Below are 21,202 nucleotides of genomic sequence, written 5' to 3'. Positions count from 1 at the left end.
TTGTCATGACTTCCTGCAGGAGGCGCGGGCGGGTGTGCAGGGGACTACAGGAGAACAGGTCCAAAGTGTTTGGAGGTGCTGAGGCTTTGGCTCAGACAGGCCACGGGTGTACCTGGGTCGTTCTGCAGTGTTTGAGCGTGACATGATCACAAAAAAGCGAGAATAGAAAATCCCTCCCTCCCTCTCGCCCCCTCGCCAGGCAAATGAAATATTTTATGCATCGTCTTGTCGTAAATGTACCGTGGAAATCTCAGAGTGGCTCATTCTTTGCGGATCGGTTCAGTTGTGAAGGGTTGCTAGGTCCAGACTAAACAGCCCGTCAGGGGCGTGAGTAAGGCTTTGGATTGGTGATTCCTTTCTTAAAAAAAAAAAAAAAAGTTTTAAAAAATAAATATTTTATATATATTCATATCAACTATGGGGGGTTTTAACCAACCTGTTTGTTTGTTTTGCTGAGGTAGGTTTTTTTAAGCAAACTTTTTTTTAAATATGTACCTAAATGCCACCTTTTATTATTTAAAGAAATTCACACATTTGGAAAAGGTTTCACCAAATGCATACATACGTGTTAAATAAATAAATATTTTGTATGCATTCTTTCTTTCTTTTTTGCATGTGTGTGCATGTGATCTGATGTTTGGTGTCTTCTCAGTTCAGGCAACCAGTCCAAACTATTATTAAATGGTAACCAAAATAATATATATCTGACATGATATAATAACTTGTAGTCATTTTGCAGATAAATAAAATAGTTACCAAGAGTTAATAGTACGAGAGGTTTTTTTTGTTGCTTTTTTTTTTTAATTTTTAAGTCATCTAGTCCAGCAGCATCAATGGATGGCGCCTCATCGTTTTGGTGCTAAGGGAAGATTTGGGGTGAAAGGTCAAGTGTCCGTGTTGCCTTAGCAACTGCCGCCTCTGTGACCTCGTGGAGATGGCAGCAGGGGTCAAAGGGTATGTGGGCGGCAGCCCGCGGTCCAGCTGTTGCCGAAGCAACGTCATCGCACGGAGGTGGCGGACCGACCTGACGGCCAGGAGAGGAGGAAAGGGGGAGACTGTGACGGTGACTGAGCCAGTGGCCTTCATTCTGAAAGAGAGAAGAAAAAAAAAAGACGTTAATGAGGAATGATGACAATCAAGTCAGATTTTTTTTTTCCCCAAGAATAAAAAGTTGGAATGTTACAAAAGTAAAGTGAATGGAATTGTATACATTTTTTAGGCAAAAAAGTCAAAATCTCATGAGAATAAAGCTGTATTTTTGTAGAACCTGACAAGACTAAAATTATGTGTTTTTTTTATTTTTTCTAAACATAAAATCATATTTATTGACAGTTTTTTGAAAGTAAAATTAATTTTACAAGAATAGACTTTTTTTTATTAGAAAAAAGTCTAGGGCTCTATTTTCAAATGAGGGGTGCTTGCTTCCATTGGTTGGCAAACAAGTTGGCTGTTGCACTTGTTTACCAAAGTACCAAAAAAATAAAACGTGCAGTTAAAAAAAGTTTTGAAATGTACTACAATAAAGATGCACTTAAAAAAAGTTGTAGTTTTACAAGGATGACGTCTGAATTTTGTCCAAGATAAAAGTTGCATTTTCTTGACAATTAACTGTTGTATTCTTACAATAATAAATAATACAATAATCACCTTTCAGGCGCTGTAAAATTATTCTAAATAGGAACTCACAGCTTTTTCTCAATTTATGGATGATCTGCTAAAATATCAATTAAATAACAAAAATACATATCATCAAATGAAATAAAATTTCTAAAGCGAGCCTACAGAAGCCAACAAAAACATCCTGATTTAGTCCTAATCATCAATCAATCTCTGTGAAGAGTAACGTTAGTACTAAAATCAATCAAGTGTGCCCTGGCCGGTCCATCATCTGCTGTTCAGGTTGTCCTTATTCCAAACCAGTATACCATCAACTCAGATTCCATCTATGAGGATATTTCACACTAAAACCACTACATAGTCTTGCTTTAAATGTAAACGTATGTATGATGCTGTGCGTGTGGACTCTATTGGGTCGGAGGTCAAACGGATTCCCCCACTTTGTTACCAAGTAAGGAATAAGTGCTCTTCAAAGTGTGTTTCCTCAGTCAGCGGACACTTAACTGGTCAGTGGCTTTAAAACAGTGCGACAAGCATAACACAGGTATCTTGACTGAATACACACTCCAAATCAAAAATGTCACACACACGCCACAGTGACGTATTCTTCTTAGTTATTCTCATTCATGCAGTCGCCACAGTGTCGCTTTCTGTCCCAGTGGAAAACACTGCTGAACTCTGACCCCCACGCACTTGTTTGTGAGCGTTCATTTGCATGCAGCTATCAAACAGCGGCGGAAGTGTCGGCCGACAACACACACACACGCACGGCTCGGCCGGCCGCATTTTTGTCCCCCGCTCGCAGTCTCCTCAACCCCCCTCCCCCCCACCCCGGAGGCGAACAAGAGCTGTTTTCACAAAGCTGGATGTGATCGTTCATTCTCTAAAACAAACCTTTCATTCAGACCAAGCTGCCCCCCCTCCCTCCCCACAAAACTCCTACTATAAACACACACACTTTGTTCTCCTGTTTTTGACTCATAAATGACAAAAACAAATCTGAAAATCCTGTCATCTTTTTTTCTTCAATGGATGACTCATTCTGAGGAAAATAGATTCAATTTGGCTCCCCTAATGTTGCCTCCTGATTGTTTGGGTTCATTAGAGGGCAAAGAAGAAAGAGTTTGGGGAGAGGTGGAAAAACCACAGTAACAGAATCAACCTGACTGAGAGGACCGGGAATGCAGTGAGGTCATGGGACCGGCCTATAACAATCTGTGTGTGTGTGTATGTGTGTGTGCTGGTCCAGACAGTAGCCTGTCGAGGCAAACACTTGGGTGAGAATGACTGAGATGTGCCGGGAAAATGAATCACTGGGAGCGGAGATTAATAAGGTGCTGCAGAGGAGACAGATAAATAAAGGTCATGTCTCGGCGCGCACACACTAGACAACAGGGGTGTGTGGAAAGGGGGTCTTACTGGGGAAAAAAAGCAGGATAGAGGTCTATCAAGGAATGAACCCAATGGCTACTAAACCCCTGTCCTGTTTTTTTTGTTTTTTTCCCTGGAGGGAGCCGAGCACATAAACACCCCCCCCCCCTCACTATTTTACCTCACTTCAGTCCCTCCCACAACCAATACGACCGCCCACCCTCACTGACTGTTCATTATTTATTTAGCTCCGCAGGCTAAACTTAGCCCAGCTCCATTCAGGGCTAGGACACTGGGGCACGTTATTAGTGGCAGGGTCTCTTCCGACGAAAACACGTCTACTGTGGCCTCCTCCTCTCCTAACGTATAAATAGCCACTACAATACATAATAAGATGGCAAACCACTATAAACGTGAAGCTATGAATAAAAATCTCTTCGTATTTTGCACGTTTGGAAAGTTTACGTCGAAGCAAACATGTCCGCTGCTGCTTTTTTGATAAATATATATATATATTTTTAATAACATTACCTAATCAATCCGTATTCACACACACACACACACACACACAAAAAAAGCACATGTAATATGCATGCCAGGCCACCAGGTGGCAAGATCTTTCCTTCCTTCCTCCTTCTTCATGGGTTTTATTCAAAGTTTTTTTTGTAGTTTAGGTTTGAAATACAGTGCATTTTTGTGACACCAGCCTGGATTTTTTCTGACAAACAATGTGTGTGAATTTAGTATTATTGGTAAAAAAAAAAACCTTAAAATTAAAATTAAAAAAATATGCTAAATGTCACTCACAATGACATCACAGTTGCTCAGGGCTTAAGTAACGACCAGTTAACAGCAAGTGGCAAAATGGCCGCCCCCTGAGATGGATAAAAATGGGTGGACTTTGCTGCTTGACTCATATTCCACAGACGCACGATTAATCAAAATGCCGTGTTTAGACTACTAAGGGCGCATAGACCGTAAAAAATGTTTTGCGTTTGACTTCCCCTTTAAAAATAATTTTTGTGACGTGTTTTAAATTAGCATTTTCCATCTCCAAAATGTCATGTAAACAACCGCGAGAGTGGAAAAAGAGCAAAAGTGATGTCAGGTATTTTCCCTGAGAGATGAACAGGCTGGGATAAGTTGTGTTTACATTCCAGCCTCCCGCCGGCTAGCTCCTCCCTGATCTATCGCAGAGCTCCACTACACAAACAGCGACTGCCTCGTGACCTGTGACCTCCCACGCCTCGGGCCTGTCCGACGCACAACACAAAAACAAGCCCTGCTCGCTCACCTAAATTTTTGCTATTGGCGTCAACATGGCCTCCAATCACAGGATCCCCTTGCAACGACTCGCAAACACTTGGGACCAAAGTTGAAGATATTTTTCAAATAATGGAAACTTCTATGATTATATTGAGTGAGGGGGTTATGTCGTTATATTGCCTAATTTGCCTAACACACATATCTTACATGTTTAAGTGGACTCCAAAAACATGAGTGAAATAGTAGCGCCTCTACTGGTCACAACCGAGTAGTGCACTCCAAGAAAATACACAGCAGCAGCTATCGAATATTTTTAGAGTTTTCTACCAATTACCCATCGATTGGTAAAGTAATTGAATAAAAAATTATTTTGCATTATGGAACACAATAACATGCATGCAAGGTGCAGGTTATATAATCGTCCACCTGGGGTCGCTATCCTCACGTTCTACTATAGTATCCGTGACGTTTACCATGTATGGCTTCAAAAGGCGGGGCCTGGCCTGGCGAGTGATGTGGGTGTGACTAAACGAGAGTGTAGAGTTGTGGCTAGCCCCTTAGCTAGTCTGTGTGTTGAACTACGTGGTGCGAGTTGCGGCCATCAGCAGCTCATCTATGGATTGACTGAAGTGTTGTTGTTTTTTTTACTGTTTGTTCAATGAAGCGATTAAACTTTTCTTGACCATTTATGGGGGCAATACAATATGTTCTTACTACTGCTGATGTTAGGCTACGTTAAATAAGCTAACATCAATACATTATTTGTGTTAGAGACCTGCTGTTGTGGTGTTCATGACACTTAATCTTGATCCCAAACTTTGGACATTATCCGTCTTCTGAACTCTTACTCGACCTCATTGCGCCAACTTATTTCTACACGCTGTAGTATGTGCAACTGCAGTAACATTCGTCTGTGTAAAAAAAAATATCCCTGAAAAGGTCCGAGGCAGAAGTTTGCTTAGGCTCTCTTTAGACTTGTAATCGAATTATTCGAGTTATACGATAAATAGCTGTGGCCCTATTTGATTTTCAGTTAATTATTGCTTGTTGAGGCAAAATGGATTGTCCGACTTTAGTTTAAAGAAGAACATTCAAATGTTCAATATAATATTGAAAAATAAATAGCTGATCCGTTACTTTCCCCTTATTCCATCAAGAGAATGGACTCATATATTGATGACTAACAAGAAGGAGAAAAAAAAGTTTATCCTGGGTCTACATTCACCATAAAATGGTGATTGTAAGCGGCTGAGTGGCTGAGACATGCTCACATCACACACCAGCTCGAGACAAAACAAGCCGCTCAACAATGTTTAATCCCGAAGTGAACGTAAGCCTTCTTACCTTCAAGCTAAATTGGGGATAGGTTGACTTTGTTTTCATCTGCGACTGGAACATCCCGCCCTAGTGTACTCTCAAGAGTTATGTATCACACTCACTGTGACTGCGCAGGGCTGTAGGGGAGGGGTGTACAGGACAGGTGAGGGCAAGAAACAAAGTGTTCCTTTCCTCTGTTGTGTGTCATCAAAGAGTCACGTTTGGCTGACTTCCCAAAAGTGCACTTTGCACTTTTGTAACTTTGTCATGAAAATGCACACGGGGGGAGGGGGGGGGGGGGGCGGTTTTCATCAAGGGATCTTATGAAATAAAAAAAATATGTCAGAGCTGTCTGTTCTTGTTTTTGGAGGCTTGTGATAACAACAACAACCTTTAATCAACTATGATTAGCTTTAGTTGCTAAACGGGTCATTAGGCGATCCTCTGCGGCCGCTGGTGCAAGAAGCCAAAGCAGCACAGGCCCACGGAGGTATGGAAAACAACAGAAAAAATATGCGCCCATGCCAAATAAAGCATGTGTGTGTCAACCGAGGAGGGGGCTTTTCGGGGTGGTTGTGGTGGGGGTAGGTGTAGGTTGCGTCACATGATTTCTGCAAAACAGAAAGCGATGCCTGGAGAGAGGAGGCGGAGAGTCGGGGGGGAGGGGTTTGATGTAAGGCTTCTTGAACACACCCTTGTGCCCCCCCCCACCCCCCACACACACCAACCTCCTCCACTACCACCTTCTCCCTGTTGTTGTGGCAGATGGTGGCCGGTCATTAGCGTATTGTCACTCTCCTCCTAAAAGAGCCAGATAACCAGTGAGTGCCGCTTGGCGGGGCAGGTGCAAATACTCCTGACGGAAATCACCCCCCCACCCCCAGACCCTCCGCAACAAACACACACCCTCTCTGGACCATCTGCTGGCGGCTGTGCATATGCAGACAGGAAGACGCACAAAGTGGAACGGTGTGTGCGTCGGGCTGCTAAATTCGGCAAGGCATGGAGGGAGTGAGTCAGATTCTCCCCTAAATGCAACCATGCAAGACGGCTGTTACAACAGAGGGTGGGGGTGGGGGGCGGGGGCTAAATAGATGAAAGGTGGCCTGCGAAGAAATATGGTAAAAGTAATCCACACGCTTCCACGATGTGGCTTGCTGCATTTCGCTATAGTTCAAAGGTCACTAAACTGACATTGCAGCAGGGTCATGAGGCGTGCCCTTAAAGGCTAAACAGTGGAGCCGCTGCACCGAAACAACTAACCAATCAAGTCCCCAGCCCTTTAAAAGTGACCCACTGCACGCAGAAACGAGAAAGTCCATATATAGAGATATAGAATGCACCCCCCTCCTCATATTCATTCACATGTGTGTTGAATTTTAGAACAGCAACTGCCTCTTTCACCCCCCTCCCCGCTTCAAGCCCACAATCCTTCCCCCGCCCCCCACCCCCCCCACAGGGTGACTGCAAATGCCAAATGAGGACACGGGATTTAAGTTCCAATGTTTCAAACTGCAGAACTGAAGGGAATGTAAACTATGGGCTCAGTCGGCGATAACAAGAAAATGTGGCAAAGCTTGCGGAAGGCGACGCCTCATCTCTCCCTTGATGGCTAAGAAGCATGTGTTTATTCATTTGGAAGAGTAGTAGAAGAAATGGGAGTAGTGGAAGTAGCAATGGCTGGTCTTGAATGGTATATTTACATGACAATGACAGAGTAAAACTTGTTTTTGTTGCGATTTTGAAAAGTTTTAGGTACAGATGATATGATCAAAAACGCCTGTTAGATGCATGCCAGACCAGTAGGTGGCGAATCTCAATTAGTTGGTCCCAACTAAAATTATATTTTTTATTTTTTTGCAACAACTACTGTTAGTTTTCCACTTGGTTAATCAAGGAATTGTTCAAGTCAATTTCAAAAAGTCAAGTTCAAAATGTTCTATGTAAGGTTTAAACAGCGATGTTAAAATGAAAACTTTTTAAGCGACCAAAAATGTAGCTCACATGGATTAAAAAAAAAAAAACAATTTAAAAAAAAGTAATGTTCATGTCGACATGGCATTGACTCTTTGTTCAAAGGCCGTCTGCATATATTGAAGGTCAAATCACAAATGTTCATGCAAGAGCCATAGCATGTTTGTGAAGTTGATTGCAGTAAAAAAAAAAATAATCCCCATCCCCCTTCAGTCCTTCCATCCTGCCAGGTTAGAAAAACAAGTGAGCATTCACCTCTCCCAGCAACCTTTGCACACTGCCCCGCATTCCAGGCCTGAAACCCGGTACCTGACAATTGATAAACAACTGACTCACTTGTTTTCCTGGGGAACCCAATGACTTGCACAGGGAAGCGTCAGAGCTGGCACAGACACTATAAAAGACGGACTCGCAAACAGGGTTGAACCTTTTTAGGAAAATAATGAGTTGTGATTTTTCTGATTTCAATTTCAACGTAATTCACAATTTTTTTCAAACTTCAGCGCAATATTCACTATGTAACTATTTATAAAAATGATAGAAAATTACATCAAACCATCAAAACCTTAAAAGCTATTACTGTTCTTTAATAATGCACAAACCCGAGAGGTTCATTAGAGGTTGTGTGAGGGAGGCGGTCCTTTTTCAACGTTTTTAAAATGATTCAATAAAGCAAGACCTATTGCTTGCCGGCATACATGCAATTATGTACAGTATATATATATATTTTTTTATTACCAAAAATGGTTTTCAATTTTGCACGAATGTGCATGTTCTTTATTATGTAAATATTTAATCAAATATTTATAAGCTCATCAAGATGGCAGATGACAACTGTAACCAATTATTTTCCTGTTTTCAAGCTCATGCTAACTATGTAGCTGTTGTCTTATTTTATCACTATTCACTAGATAATAATTTATTGTGATATTTAAATTTTATGTTCATAGCGGGTTGATCGACGCCCTAACATGGTTCAAGCCAGACACCTAAGCACTTATTCAGCTCTTTTGCGACTGCATTTTATGTTAGTTTAGCGACTAGCATTAGCCTCACCATCTTCTCATGTTGTCTTGTTTCTTAGTGTGTAGCTAGTTTAGGCTACTCCTCGTCCACCTTTAGTGAGAGCTATGCTTGTTAAAACTTAGAAGTGTATCTTATTTGCCGCCACAGAGGTGAGGATTAGCTACTCAGAGAAGTTGATCCACGCAGTTTAGCTCGTAGCCCATAGACATCGTGCGGCGCAAGTTAGCTTAGCGGCTAGTGTTCACAAGCAGCTGGGAAAGTGACGTGGACGCGACACTTTTTTTTTTAACCAGCTCGGAGCTGATTGGTTAGTGTGACCTGTCCACGAGTAGCAACTTTGTCAATCGCAAAAATCGCATTGGTCTGAGATCATGATTCCGATCCCCAAACGATAAATCAATCAGCGCTACTATACGAGACAACCTACGTTGTGAAAGCACAAACAACAGCAATTAACAAGACTTCACAACCATCCTGCCCAAGATCATCTTTTCGGATAACAGCGACTTTTGACATGCTGCTGTTTGGCCACCTATCCGTGTAAATAAGCCTTTGAGAGTAGCATGAAAAGCCTGTGATGCAACAGCACAGAGAATGAGGTGAAAGGTGATATTTTGATGGCAACTGTTCTTTCCCGGAAAGACTACCCATCAACAGTGTAGTATTCAGCCGTATAAACACAATAGAACCAAATAAGGGACCAATAAACCTGCTTTACAGTGAGGTGTAAAACAGTTTCTTTGCTGGTGTTGCTCCTTTAATTCGGCCCGTGTAGTGACACGCGTCTAAACACTGACGTGGTCTAAAACTACTCATGAGCTCAAACGGCAGCCAATAGGAATATAGAAACAACCTTAAGCATGAATGACAATTTTAAGGGGCATTCTCAATATAGTTTTGTGTTATATCATCACAACCTGGTATCCATGCAGCTGAAAGTAGATGAAAGGCTGAGCAAACGGCTCTCCTTCACATCATGCTCCTGTGAAATTTCTCGTTGTGTCATGGGTGTGACGAGGGGGGTGACTAATCCTATCTAAACATCGCCGCCTGCACCTCACAGCGATGTTTGGAACAACTTCCCTCGGCCGCTGGGACACATAAAACTGCACAAAGTGAGGCCTGTGCGTGACCACAGTTGATATGATACGCTGGATAATGTTGTTTCGCCCTCCTTTTGCCGAAAAGCATGCAACATTCTTTTTGATTAGGCGCACAAAAATACCCTCTGATTACCAGCTTTGAGTTTACAGTTAGTACGGCGAGTCCAGTGACTATGAGGCCGGCTGCAGGCAGGAACACGGCGCTCTCACAGTTTTTCACAAGTTGGGAATGAAAATGAGCCCAGTGCTGCTTAGCAACCACGAGTCAATCTGCAGAGTACACAGAAGCACTACGACAGATCCTGCTCCAGCAATGATACCACTCCCCTTCATGAATGAAAGCCTCCTGAATGAAATGTGTGTACAACATGTAGTGGCACTCACCTTTCACTGCAGCGGCAGTCGTCTCCTTGAATCCAAGGCTGGCATAGGGGCTGGAGTTGAAGCCATTCATGCCACCCTTGCATCCACAGGCAGTCTTGAATCTCAGGAGTCCGTCGCAGCCCCCTAACCGGCACCCGCCCAGAGTGCCCTCCATCAAGTTTAAGGCAATGTAGTTGAGTCCATTCTGATAGCCCGCAGACGTCTCCCTGCACATCGGGGTGCTGCTGCTATAGTCCTCATCGGGTCCCTCCGAGTCGTGCACGCCATGGGATACGTTCTCCACCGAGGCCGAGCTGTGGCGCTTGGTGTCGTGGGCGAAGGATGGGCACACGGGTGTGACCGTGGTGGTAGACGAGAAGGTCTCGGAGCTGTGTCGCCGGCGTCCCTGAGGGTCAGCGCGAATGACTTTGGCCCCCCTATGCGGATCTGCAGGGGACACATTCAGTGAGGGTCCACCGCGGAGGAACGAATCCACTGGCGCCGCTGGTACCCCGTCCACCACAAGGCTGCTGTCAAGACTCAGTCTATGGACGCAGGCGGCGGGGCTGGTAGGAAGGGGGGCGTCATCGGTGGCGCAGAGAGGACCGAACGTCATCTCGGTGTAGTCATCCTTCACTGCAGCTGGCTGACACGCCAGATGATGCTGGAGTGGGTATTCATCAACCACTCCTCTCACCTCTGCCTGTCTCTCTACGCCTTTGCCATCATCCTCCTGGTTCAAACTTCCTCCAGATGGAGAAACCGCAATCTTCTGCAAGTCAAGGACCACATTAACATAGTCCGAGAGTGGTAAAGATCCCTTGTCTGCGCCCTTTGAGCCTTCAGCGGAGGCCTCCGTGTCACTGGAAGCACTGCTGAAGTCGATGTTAATATACTCCCCTGGGCTGCGTGGCTCAGACGGGAGCGGGTGTTCACTCATACATGGTAAGGTTCGGAGGGAATCTAGAGCCAGGCGGGTGGGTCGACACGCCCTACTCCTGTCACTACGAGCCCCTCTGAGAGGAGGGGGGGCCGTTGTCGCAGAGTCCCCCAAAGATACAGGACAGTAGTTGGACTCCTCTTCAATCCGCTGCTTCTGTAAACACATCACCACGTATTGGTCTGTGTCAGCGGAGCCGTTGCGCTGCATTTGACCCTTAAGTGAATGTGGCAGGGAGTTGTAAGAATAAGGCTGTCTGTGTTGTTGCTCTCCTCCGGAAGAACTAAGGACTTGATCTCGGGGTGTGACGGACAACAGATGGTCACCAGGAGACATGTTCAGGTACTCTCCATTGGTGAGCTTGCCGTCAGTGCTCTCCAGTGACATCTTGATTGCGCACCACATGCGCATGTAGCCATTGTCCTCGAGGGAAATACTGCCTGGGGAGTCTGTGTGCGGGGCCAGCCCGGCTGCAGGGGATGGGTGCGATCGGGGGTTGATGATCTGCTTCGGCGCAGATACACACATGGGGCTCATAGGCATGTAGGAGTCATTCTTAGCTGATGTATGAGGTGCCACGCCTGGCATCATAGGCATGTAACCACTGTCACCCTGAGGACAGTTCGACCCCACCCGGACTTCCTTGTTCTCATCTGGAAAGGTTCCTTTCGGAGAGGCTGTGAGACATCTGCGAGAAGACTGGCTTCCACTGGTGTAAGTGGCCCTCATTAACGTGTACTCGTCGAGGGAAGCTGAAGACACTTGAGGGAGACACCTCTGCTGTCGGGGGGTGGTCAGAGAGTATGTACGCTTTCGATAAGCCTTGTCCAACTCCGGAAACCACCGATAGCCGTTCTGGTTCTGTTGTTCCATCACCATGTAGCCATCGAGCCTGCTGCCATCCCGGGAGGGGGGAGTATCTGCTCGGAGAGACTCTGGGGTGTTGCTACCGTACGTGAGAGGCAGCCGGAGGTCGCGTGCGTCCGCGGGGCTCGTGCCGTACTCCTCGCACGATATGAAACCAGCGTCACTCGGGGAGCCCGAAAAGGAGGCACTACAGCTGGAGGGACGTGGAGCGCTGCTATCTGGACATGACGACAGGCTGACAAGACTGGGGGCGGCCATCGGTGGGGAATGCGACAGAGGCATAGACATGGACTTACTGTGCTGCAGGGAGGAGGATTCGAACGTCCGACATGGGCGTGCTGTGATGGTGTGAGACCTGCTCAGGAGGGTGCGGTGGACCCCCGGGCTGAGGGGGCTCCCATTTACCGACATAGGGCGTGTCATGGTCCCGTCGCCCTCGCTAGCAGTGCGTATCCGACAGGAAGAAAATTTACCCACAGGTGAGGTTGTAGCCATGCTGTCAGTGCGCGACCTCCGGAGGAGACCCGTCTGGCTGGGGGGAAGGTGGTTCAGGTGCCGCCTCGTGGGCACAGAGATGGGGTTGGTGCCCGATGACTGGCTTTTGCTGCGGGGGCGGAATTCAGACAGCTCCTTCATTGCTTTCATAGCTTCCAGGATGGTTTCGTGGATGTTCTGTGCCACGACAGAATCATCGGCTTGCATCCAAAGCTCGCCGGGTCCGGTGGCTGCAGAGCGACCCACCTCGATGAAGAAGAAGCTGTCAGAGTGGCCGCACCTCCGGATGTTCATCAGCTGCAAAATGACTGAGGCCACCTCCGTGTTGAGTTTCACAAAACTGATAGTCCGACTGGATAAGCAGAGTCTGTACACGCCGGTTAGATTCCTGCTCTGCCCCAAGCCTTTGGACTTCATATTGACCTGCCATACCTCCTTGTAGGCGGCGCTGAATGGCGTGATCACGCCGTAGCTCGCCTCGTCGAAGCCCACCAGCGAGGACGCGGAGTTGGACGCCGACCCGTCGAACACTCTCCCCTCCGCGATCAAATCCGTCAGCACGCGGTACCATCCCTCCTGCTCGCTCTCGCTGTCGGCGGCCACGGCAAAGCACTCGTCCTTGGTGTAGAGCGCAATGAGATATTTGTGTTTGGCGTCCGCTCGCTTGTTGACGTTCAGGCAGCAGTCCAGCGGGATGACCCGCTTGGCGACAGACTTGTTCCTCCATTTCTTTTCACTCTCGTAGTACTCCAGTCGGACAGGGCAGCCCTCGCCCGGCTCTCTGAGCACGAAGAATCGCTTGTGTCCGTGTTTGTGCTTCTTCAGGTAGCCGCACTTCTTCACGCCGGCGGCCGGTAGTGGGGGTCCGGCGTCGCTCGGCGGACTCGCCATTCTACTCTTCAAACACTTACGAGAAGGAGGAGGAAGAAGAGGAGGAGGACACACGACGCTAGTTTTCTCTTCTTTTTTTACGCTTCAATCGCCCTCTTGCTTCCCCCACGGCTGGGCGATAAATAACACATGTCGGCTGCTGCTTCTGCTAGTGCTGGTGTCCGGACTGGGGAGGGGAAACAACATGTGACCATTTACACACACTCAAAGGAGGAGGAGGAGGGGAATGGGAAGGAGTGAGAGAAAAACTACGCACACAGCCAGTGGGCGGTGCGCGCGCAGCTCATTGGGCTCATTGGTGGACTGAGCGTGAATGCAAAAGGGGAGGAAAGCCTCCTACTACCGCCACTCTGCCCCCTTCCGACCTGTTTGAGCCTAGTCAAGGATCCGTAATTTATTTATAGCAGAGCAAGCGTTTGGCTGCTTCACACAGCCTCCATTTTATTTCATTAAAGCACTTTAATCACCTCAAATCAGTCACACGCTTTTAGTTTTATAAGACCCTATCTATCTATCTATCTATCTATCTATCTATCTATCTATCTATCTATCTATCTATCTATCTATCTATCTATCTATCTATCTATCTATCTATCTATCTATCTATCTATCTATCTATCTATCTATCTATCTATCTATCTATCTATCTATCTATCTATTGATGCAGTGAAGTTCTACATTGCCTACAAGCACAATAATAAACATAAGGTCCAGTTAATATCTTAATCTTTTTGTTGCTTTATTCTTTTTGTAAAGGCAGATTCGATCGGATTATGCAACTGTTCCCATTTTTTTCACATTGCAAATCTCAGTTTGTCCAGGAGCGGAGGCATATTCCAAATATGGTTTTGTGTAGAAAAAAAAGAAAGATGATGTCAGGAATATCCATGCGTCACAGGCTGGCAGTGTGCGCACAGAGCAAGCGCAGGAGCCAGCTGGGTACCACGACGTGTTTGGGATGAGGATGAAGATGGAGTGAAAAATTCAAACTTCCTGCAGGAAAGTGACATAACAGATAAATCCGGACAAGCTATGCTGCTTAGAGTGCACATTATTTAAATGATTGTGTGTGACCAAGATGTCCCCCGCCCTTTTCCAAAGCAGCCCAGCCCCCCTGAATGTATTCACACATCCCTCCCAATTATTTTCCAATTTTTCTTCAGACTCCACTTTGCTGGCTCAGCACCACGCGACGCCTTTCTTTTCCTTTTCAGGCAAGGTCGACTATCATGCTTGGTGCAGGTCAATTATGCCACCAAGAAGCAATGAATTGACTTTGACGCCAGTATAGGAAAGTAAGCCAATATTTAACGTACCAGCTGATACAATATTAGGTATTGCTCAATGAAATGAGAGTTATCTACTGTTTCTGCAGTTAGTTGAAGAATCGAGCCAGATTTGATGAAAGGCTACTCTCCCTGTTCATTTCATTCACCAGTAAATCCTAACTTGAATTTGAAAAAAATCATTAAATTTTTCAATTAAGAAGGGTTCGATGAATGTGCATCGGAAATTAGTGAACAACCGCATTGGAGAAGATCAAATAATTCACCAGATAAAATGTGGAAAAAGTTCAAGGGGTATGAATACTTATTGAAGGGACTGTATGTTTCAGGGTGAGTTGGGAAATATCTCATCTAATTTTGGGGCAAGAGTATGACTTGAACTTTGACCAAAATAATTAGCAATAATTAGTTATACATCCCAGTATGCTGCAATGATGTATTAGATCTCATTTCCGTGCATGCGTTCATTGAATGAATGTATTTCTGATTCGGCGTCTTTCATTGGGCGCAGCTTGTGTTTTGCCCACTTGCCTTTGCAACATTTGAAACCTTGTTCGTCTCAGCCCAAGTACGATAAAGCCATATTTGATATAAATAGATGCAGTGCTCATATAACTCCCTGTAGAATTAGCAGGGTTCCCCCGTCCACCGTCAGTTCATTTTGGGTCACCAGTACAAGCATGTGACCGAGCATTCACACTCACATAAGAAAGGACAGCGAGTGTTAAACTTATTTAGGTTATTTAACACATTTTAAAAAATAAATTTAGACCCTCGCAAGTAGGTGAGATCAATATTGGAAATGAAACTCAATGCTGTAATCTTGGAAGCATTGATTGAAACGCCCCTGTCAGAATCACCTTGTATGATACTGTGACCTGATGTTTGCGAGACATGGATGGCGTGAATTCAAAGCAGGAGCAATGGCAGTATCTTTTTTGCATAATCTATGAACCATAAGAAATGCAAATCAGCGCTCCATAAAGTAGCAATAAGGTGGGACTAGGGGGGCTCAACAAAACTCAATGTGAACGCGGCGCGCCCTTGCCCTTTCCTTAGGTAACAACATGAATATTTATCATTCTTCCAATTTACACAGCATGGTGCATTCATTTACAAGTTAATTAAATGGACGAATGAATCTGATTTACACACTTTTAAATTGGACCTCTGATCTCCAGAGTATGAAGCCATTAGTGTTTTTTTTATAGGTTTAATAATTTAGGGAAAAGGTTAGCTGTCCAACATGACACCAAGGCATCAAGGGCCATCATCAATTTCAAAATTGATTTAAATTAAATTAAATTAAATTCCTTCATGTAGTAAAAAAAAAAAAGACTGTTTCGTTACATTGATAGGTTTTGATCAGTTAGATTAATATTATTTGTTTTCAGTAAATGAAGTTGCATTTATCTGTTTATTTATCTGCTCAAAAAAGAGGATTTTGTTGGCTGAGTATATATTTGAAAAATGATAAGCAATTTGATTAGATTACATTTGAATGAAAATTCTTAAATGAATTTAAATTGCATTACTTTGTGTTTTCAAAAATTTACAGCTTGATTACATTTAGGCAAAATGTTCCTGGCAATCAATTCAATTGAAATATTTTAGTTTATCTTTATTTATTTATATCTTTATGTATTTATATCTTTATTTATTTACGGGAAAGTGATTGGTTGTATTCATATACAAATATGTTTTGTATATAAAATCAAATTACCTTTATTTTCAATAAGTTTATTGATATTCTTACAGAGAGGGTTAGGCTGGCTGATTAAAGCTATTGATTTTATTTTATATTAAGTATAGAGTTTTGTTGGCTATAAATAAAAATGTTCGTGGCAGTTAATTAAGCTTTGTATTTGTTCAAGGACAATGCTTTGGTTGTTTGAATTAGCATGTTGCGGTCTTGGTTATTTATTTATCTATTTATCTATTAGAATATTGTCCACCATCGTGCTAGTATGCTAACAAGTAATGCGACGCACGTATTGCTGTAGACAGGCAATAAGGCAGCGACCTTCTGATCCAATTGGCTGTGACCTCTAACCTGACAGGCCAGATGGTTTGTTCACAGAAAGGAGTTTGTTACCCAAATCCATCTGGGAAAATGGATGACATGTTTCCACGAAACATGGAAGGTGGTCCCTTCAGGCCCAATCGGGGTGTGTTCACATTCACACTCTGGACCAAAGCGTTCAAGCATTTACACTCCATCAAGCAAACCATGTAGCGCTTTGTCGTTGAACACTTTAGTCAGTAGTTCTGGCTTGATGTGGCAGGTGATTTACTGTACTTGCGCAGTGCGGGCCAATATAACCGCACACACCTGAAGTGGTTTGTTTTGGATCGTGAGTTGTTCGCATCCTCCATACTTTTCTCCGACATCTTTCTGATGTAAGAACAGATTCGAGATACGTCGCCAACGTGGACATGGATGGTGATACACTGGCGATAGTCCTGTCACAAGTCTGTGTAGCCCCAGTTAAGACCCTCCAACATTATATTTGACATTTTAAAATATATTTATAAATTATTTTCTTAGCCCCCCAATTTTTCAGTCAAGCTCAAGCACCCCGTGTTAGCTACTTTACTGTAGTGAAATTTTTACATATCTATACCAGTAATTCCCAATCAGACGTTTTTATATAATTGTTTTTACAGTATTCATTCTTGTACTGACGGGAAAATGAAGCTTCATGAAGCACGTGCAATATATATATATATTTTTTACTCCTCTAGATGGTGCCCTTGGTTTAAATGTAAAGGCTGGTGCAATGAAATTGAATATGTTTCCATTGCATTTTTTAACCAAGAGTGCCATCTATAGGAGTAAAAAAAAGTATCACAAGTGCTTCATGAAGCGTCAGTTTCCCATTCTCTTAATTGCAGATTTTGACAATGATGAACCAAACCACAAACTCAGCACCTTTGTTGTTATGTTGTATGTCAACAACTGCATCACTGTAAAAAATAAAATAAAATAAAAAAACAGGGGAAAAAAAGCCCATACAATCAAACAGGGTGAAATAAATGAGGAGAATTAGTGTTTCTGAGTCAATGTTTTACTACAACAGCATGTAACATCGACGATGTAATCTCCTTTAGTGTCTTTAGCCTAGCTTTCCAATACAAGCATCCTGGCTGAGTCTCATGCTCATATTGTCTCAGTCACTCGCAACACTGTCACTGTGTGCAAAGATTACTTTCATAAGCTTCAAAAAAGAAGATTAGAATAGCCAATCTGATGAGATAAGATTAAGGACAAGCAGGACTGGTAGTGGTGGGGGTTAAAGATTAGGCGCACTCATACATATAAGTCCCCATCAAGCGAGCACTGCAACGTCTATTTAACCAACCGCTGCCTCATCTCATTAGTCAACGGCCAAAAAAGATTAAAGAAAAAATCCTGGAGTGTCTCAACTGGGTTTCAACGAATAGTTTTTTTTTTTTTTTGCTGTATTCGTCAGGCCTATTGTGCTTTTACTTGAATAGATTAACCTTTGTTCCAGCTTACTGTGTTAAAGCTGATGTTCGTATAGGGATCCCAAAGGCCACACATTTTGTGCGAAGATTAAGTTGTTTTAACAAGAGGTGTTATGTTAGAGGCATCATCGTTGATTTTTTTTTTTTTAAGTATATTTTCCCCACATGCAATAATGAGGTCAAACAACGAGGAAACAAGGTTCAATATGAACAAATTACATTCCATGGCGATGATAACGAAAGCACTATTCTGGTTCTTGAGCTACTACGGTATGGATCGCTCGCTTCGGCCCCACGTTGTCGCTAATAACTGACTGGATTTCCTGATCAATACGGTGGAAATTGAAATTTTCTGGCAGTTAATTTTTGTAAGTCATTGATCTTCATAGGAGCGGCCCGCAGGCGTGCACCGATGGAAAATTTTGCTGTTATTGGACACGATTGCATGCCAGCAGCAGAAGCAATTACAGGTGTGAGTACGTCGGTTGACTAATAATAGGAACATTGACAATTTTCACCCTTGGCCATAATGAAAATATAAGCAGTGCCCTTACGATTCTGAAGGGAAAAGAGTTTAAATCCTTTAATTTCAGATGTTCAAACTTTTTTTTTGTGAGCTGGACTTGCGTGAGAAGTTTCAACCCAAATTATTAAAATGCTAAAATAGTTGTTTAAATTTTACATTCATTCCAACCAGTGCACCGACTACACCAAGTCACTGCTACACCCAGAGGAACAAAAAAAAAAAAATCACAAACGACCGCAGCTGAAAGTTACATAAACAACAGTGTGAATTTTTATGCACCAAAACAATTTTTTTATATGAGCAAATTGATAGATATTACGCATTTCAGCAAATTAGGTTCCCGTGGTTACATGGCACAGAACAAAAAGTATTTAATTTAATTGATTAAAGATTCATATATTCATACATTTTTTTGTTCCTTTTTGTCATGTAAGCACCTTGAAACATGTTCTCATTTCACAGGTCAATGAGTCAGGTATACATTTACACATTTAAAATGATAAGGTGTGACTATTTGATGAGAAGGGCAATCATATAGTGTGCGGGGAAGCTGGAAACACACTGATAACAAATGCACAGTATTCATCCACACAAATGACTCGTCTGGCCGCACACGGCGGGAGGAAAACAACAACAGCGGAATCTGGGCCCGCCTTCCTTGAGATGAAATCAATATGAATGCATATGTTATTCATGCTCCGTAACGCCATCATCAGTCATTTGCCACAATTACGTCTCATGCGGTGTCACGTGCTGGGATGGAAATGACAGAGACACATGATCTTATTGTCTGTATTCAATATGAATCTCAGAAAGGCGTTCCATTTATATTCAAGGCCTTTTTGCGTGTTTGACTTTACTGAAAGCAAGCTGAGGAAGAAAAAAACAAAACAAGTGTGGGCATCACTTTCCACTGCTGTATGTATTAACGTTACGTTCCAAAGACTAAATCACGCAGTCCACATTTAGAGCAGCAGAAAGAAGGCGGCAGGGGAAAGTGGGCGGCGTGAATAGTATTAAAAAGGGAAATGATCTAATCGGAAAGTGTAGGATGCTGATCATTCATGCGTGTGTGTGTGTGTGTGCGTGTGTTTTGTGTGAGGCCTGATTGTTGTTGTTATTTATCCTGAACTGACCCCAGTGGTCACATGAATACATAATGAACGCATGCCACATTCTTCTGTGTAATCTGTACAATGTGCAACATAGCTTGCTGTCATAATTAGACTGGAATGTGTAATTTTATTATCTTAAACTTGACCTTGAAGGAACCATACATTTAACAGAAGATGGTAAGTAATGCTCATCAGTAATAATGAGGAACAATAAATCTGCATCCTGCAATAAGCAGATTTAAATAAGACTTTAACTGTAATGTAATTTTAAAAAATCTGCCTTTTTCAGGAAATGATTATTCTTCCCTCGCATGACTCGACTGACACTTGTCCAACGCTGATCGTGACAACTTAGGTAACAACAAGGTATTTTTTACGGATAAAGATATTTTGCCCTGTCAACATATGTCCCACTTTCCCATGGTTAAAAATCAGATGCACACAGCGTGAACACAAAATCCAATTGTCGACGATCCTTGAGAACAATTTGACATGCATTCCTATAGCACATCAAGCAAACACATCCATGTTCTCAAGGACACAAGATCCTCACAGGATGTGCTTTTCTCAGAACTGATACGACAACTTGATATGCTGCATCCTATACAACAAACAAACAAAATAACGACTGACAAAAATGGCCTACAAAAAAAAGGTTATACATATTTATATGTGAACAAACAGGTGAATACCAACAAATGAATATCCAAAAAATAAAAAAATATATAGATATTAGATAAGGCAACATACATTTATGTAAAAAAAGAAAAAGAAAAAAAAAAGACATAGGCAATACTGTTAAAGTAGTGATCCACATAGCTGACTTTTGTTCTTTAATGCCCAGTTCAAAATCTGAAAACTCACATTAAAATAAATAGAAAATTAAATAAACTAAACTAACTTAAATTCAATGAATAAAGAATAAACACCACACTGAATATGGTAATTAAAAAAAATAACATAGCTTTAATGAAACAAATTAAATGAAAACATAGTTTGAGTAAAAAATGCATCAAAATTCACATACATAAAATAAACAGCAACAGGTTAAAGAGACAAAAACAAAACAAGTGCAGTGGTTTACGTAGCTAACCTTTGTGCTCAAGTCCTGGATGCAGAAACATTGAAGAAGAAAAGAAGTCACAAATAAAATTAACTGGTTCATATAGTTGACCTTTTTGTCAAGGTCCAGGTAGCAGTTTTCCATGATTAAAAAACTGCATTGATTAAAATCAATTAAATAGATACATAAACAGATAGTTATATATTAGCCAAGAAAGAAAACAACGAAATACAACTGTATTTAAAAAAAAGAAAGGAAAAAAATTAGATTTTTTTTTGAAAAAACATATTTTAATCGTTCAGTTTGAACTTTACCCTGAACAAAATCTAATCAAATAAATGCATATATAATTATAACATCAATAAATAAAGACAAATAAAATAAAGCCATACTGCCCAGTAGCATTAGTTTCGCATCTGTTATTAGCTTATGAGTGGCAATGTACAAATATTTCTTATTTGAAAGAAGCACATCAGCTGTAATTCATCTTGCT

General features: G+C 42.7%; 1 protein-coding gene across 1 annotated transcript; it reads right to left on the bottom strand.

The window, feature by feature from the left end:
- Nucleotides 1-351: 351 nt before the first annotated feature.
- irs2b (insulin receptor substrate 2b) lies at nt 352-13,473 on the bottom strand. The gene is made up of 2 exons (XM_086091698.1): nt 10,059-13,473; nt 352-1,087 (listed from the first exon to the last, which is right to left on the bottom strand). The coding sequence occupies exons 1-2, from the start codon at nt 13,228-13,230 to the stop codon at nt 1,083-1,085; spliced, it is 3,177 nt and encodes a 1,058-aa protein (XP_085947824.1). The 5' UTR covers nt 13,231-13,473; the 3' UTR covers nt 352-1,082.
- Between the last annotated feature and the right edge of the window lie 7,729 nt (nt 13,474-21,202).

The sequence above is a fragment of the Leptonotus elevatus genome, chromosome 12, assembly GCF_054856555.1.
Source record: "Leptonotus elevatus isolate MCC_2025b chromosome 12, RoL_Lele_1.0, whole genome shotgun sequence".
In the NCBI taxonomy this organism is placed as follows: domain Eukaryota; kingdom Metazoa; phylum Chordata; class Actinopteri; order Syngnathiformes; family Syngnathidae; genus Leptonotus; species Leptonotus elevatus.
This window is presented reverse-complemented; position numbering and strand designations above follow the sequence as displayed.

Excerpts from the sequence above, each read along its gene's own strand:
- irs2b (XM_086091698.1), bottom strand. The coding sequence starts at position 13,230 with ATGGCGAGTCCGCCGAGCGACGCCGGACCCCCACTACCGGCCGCCGGC.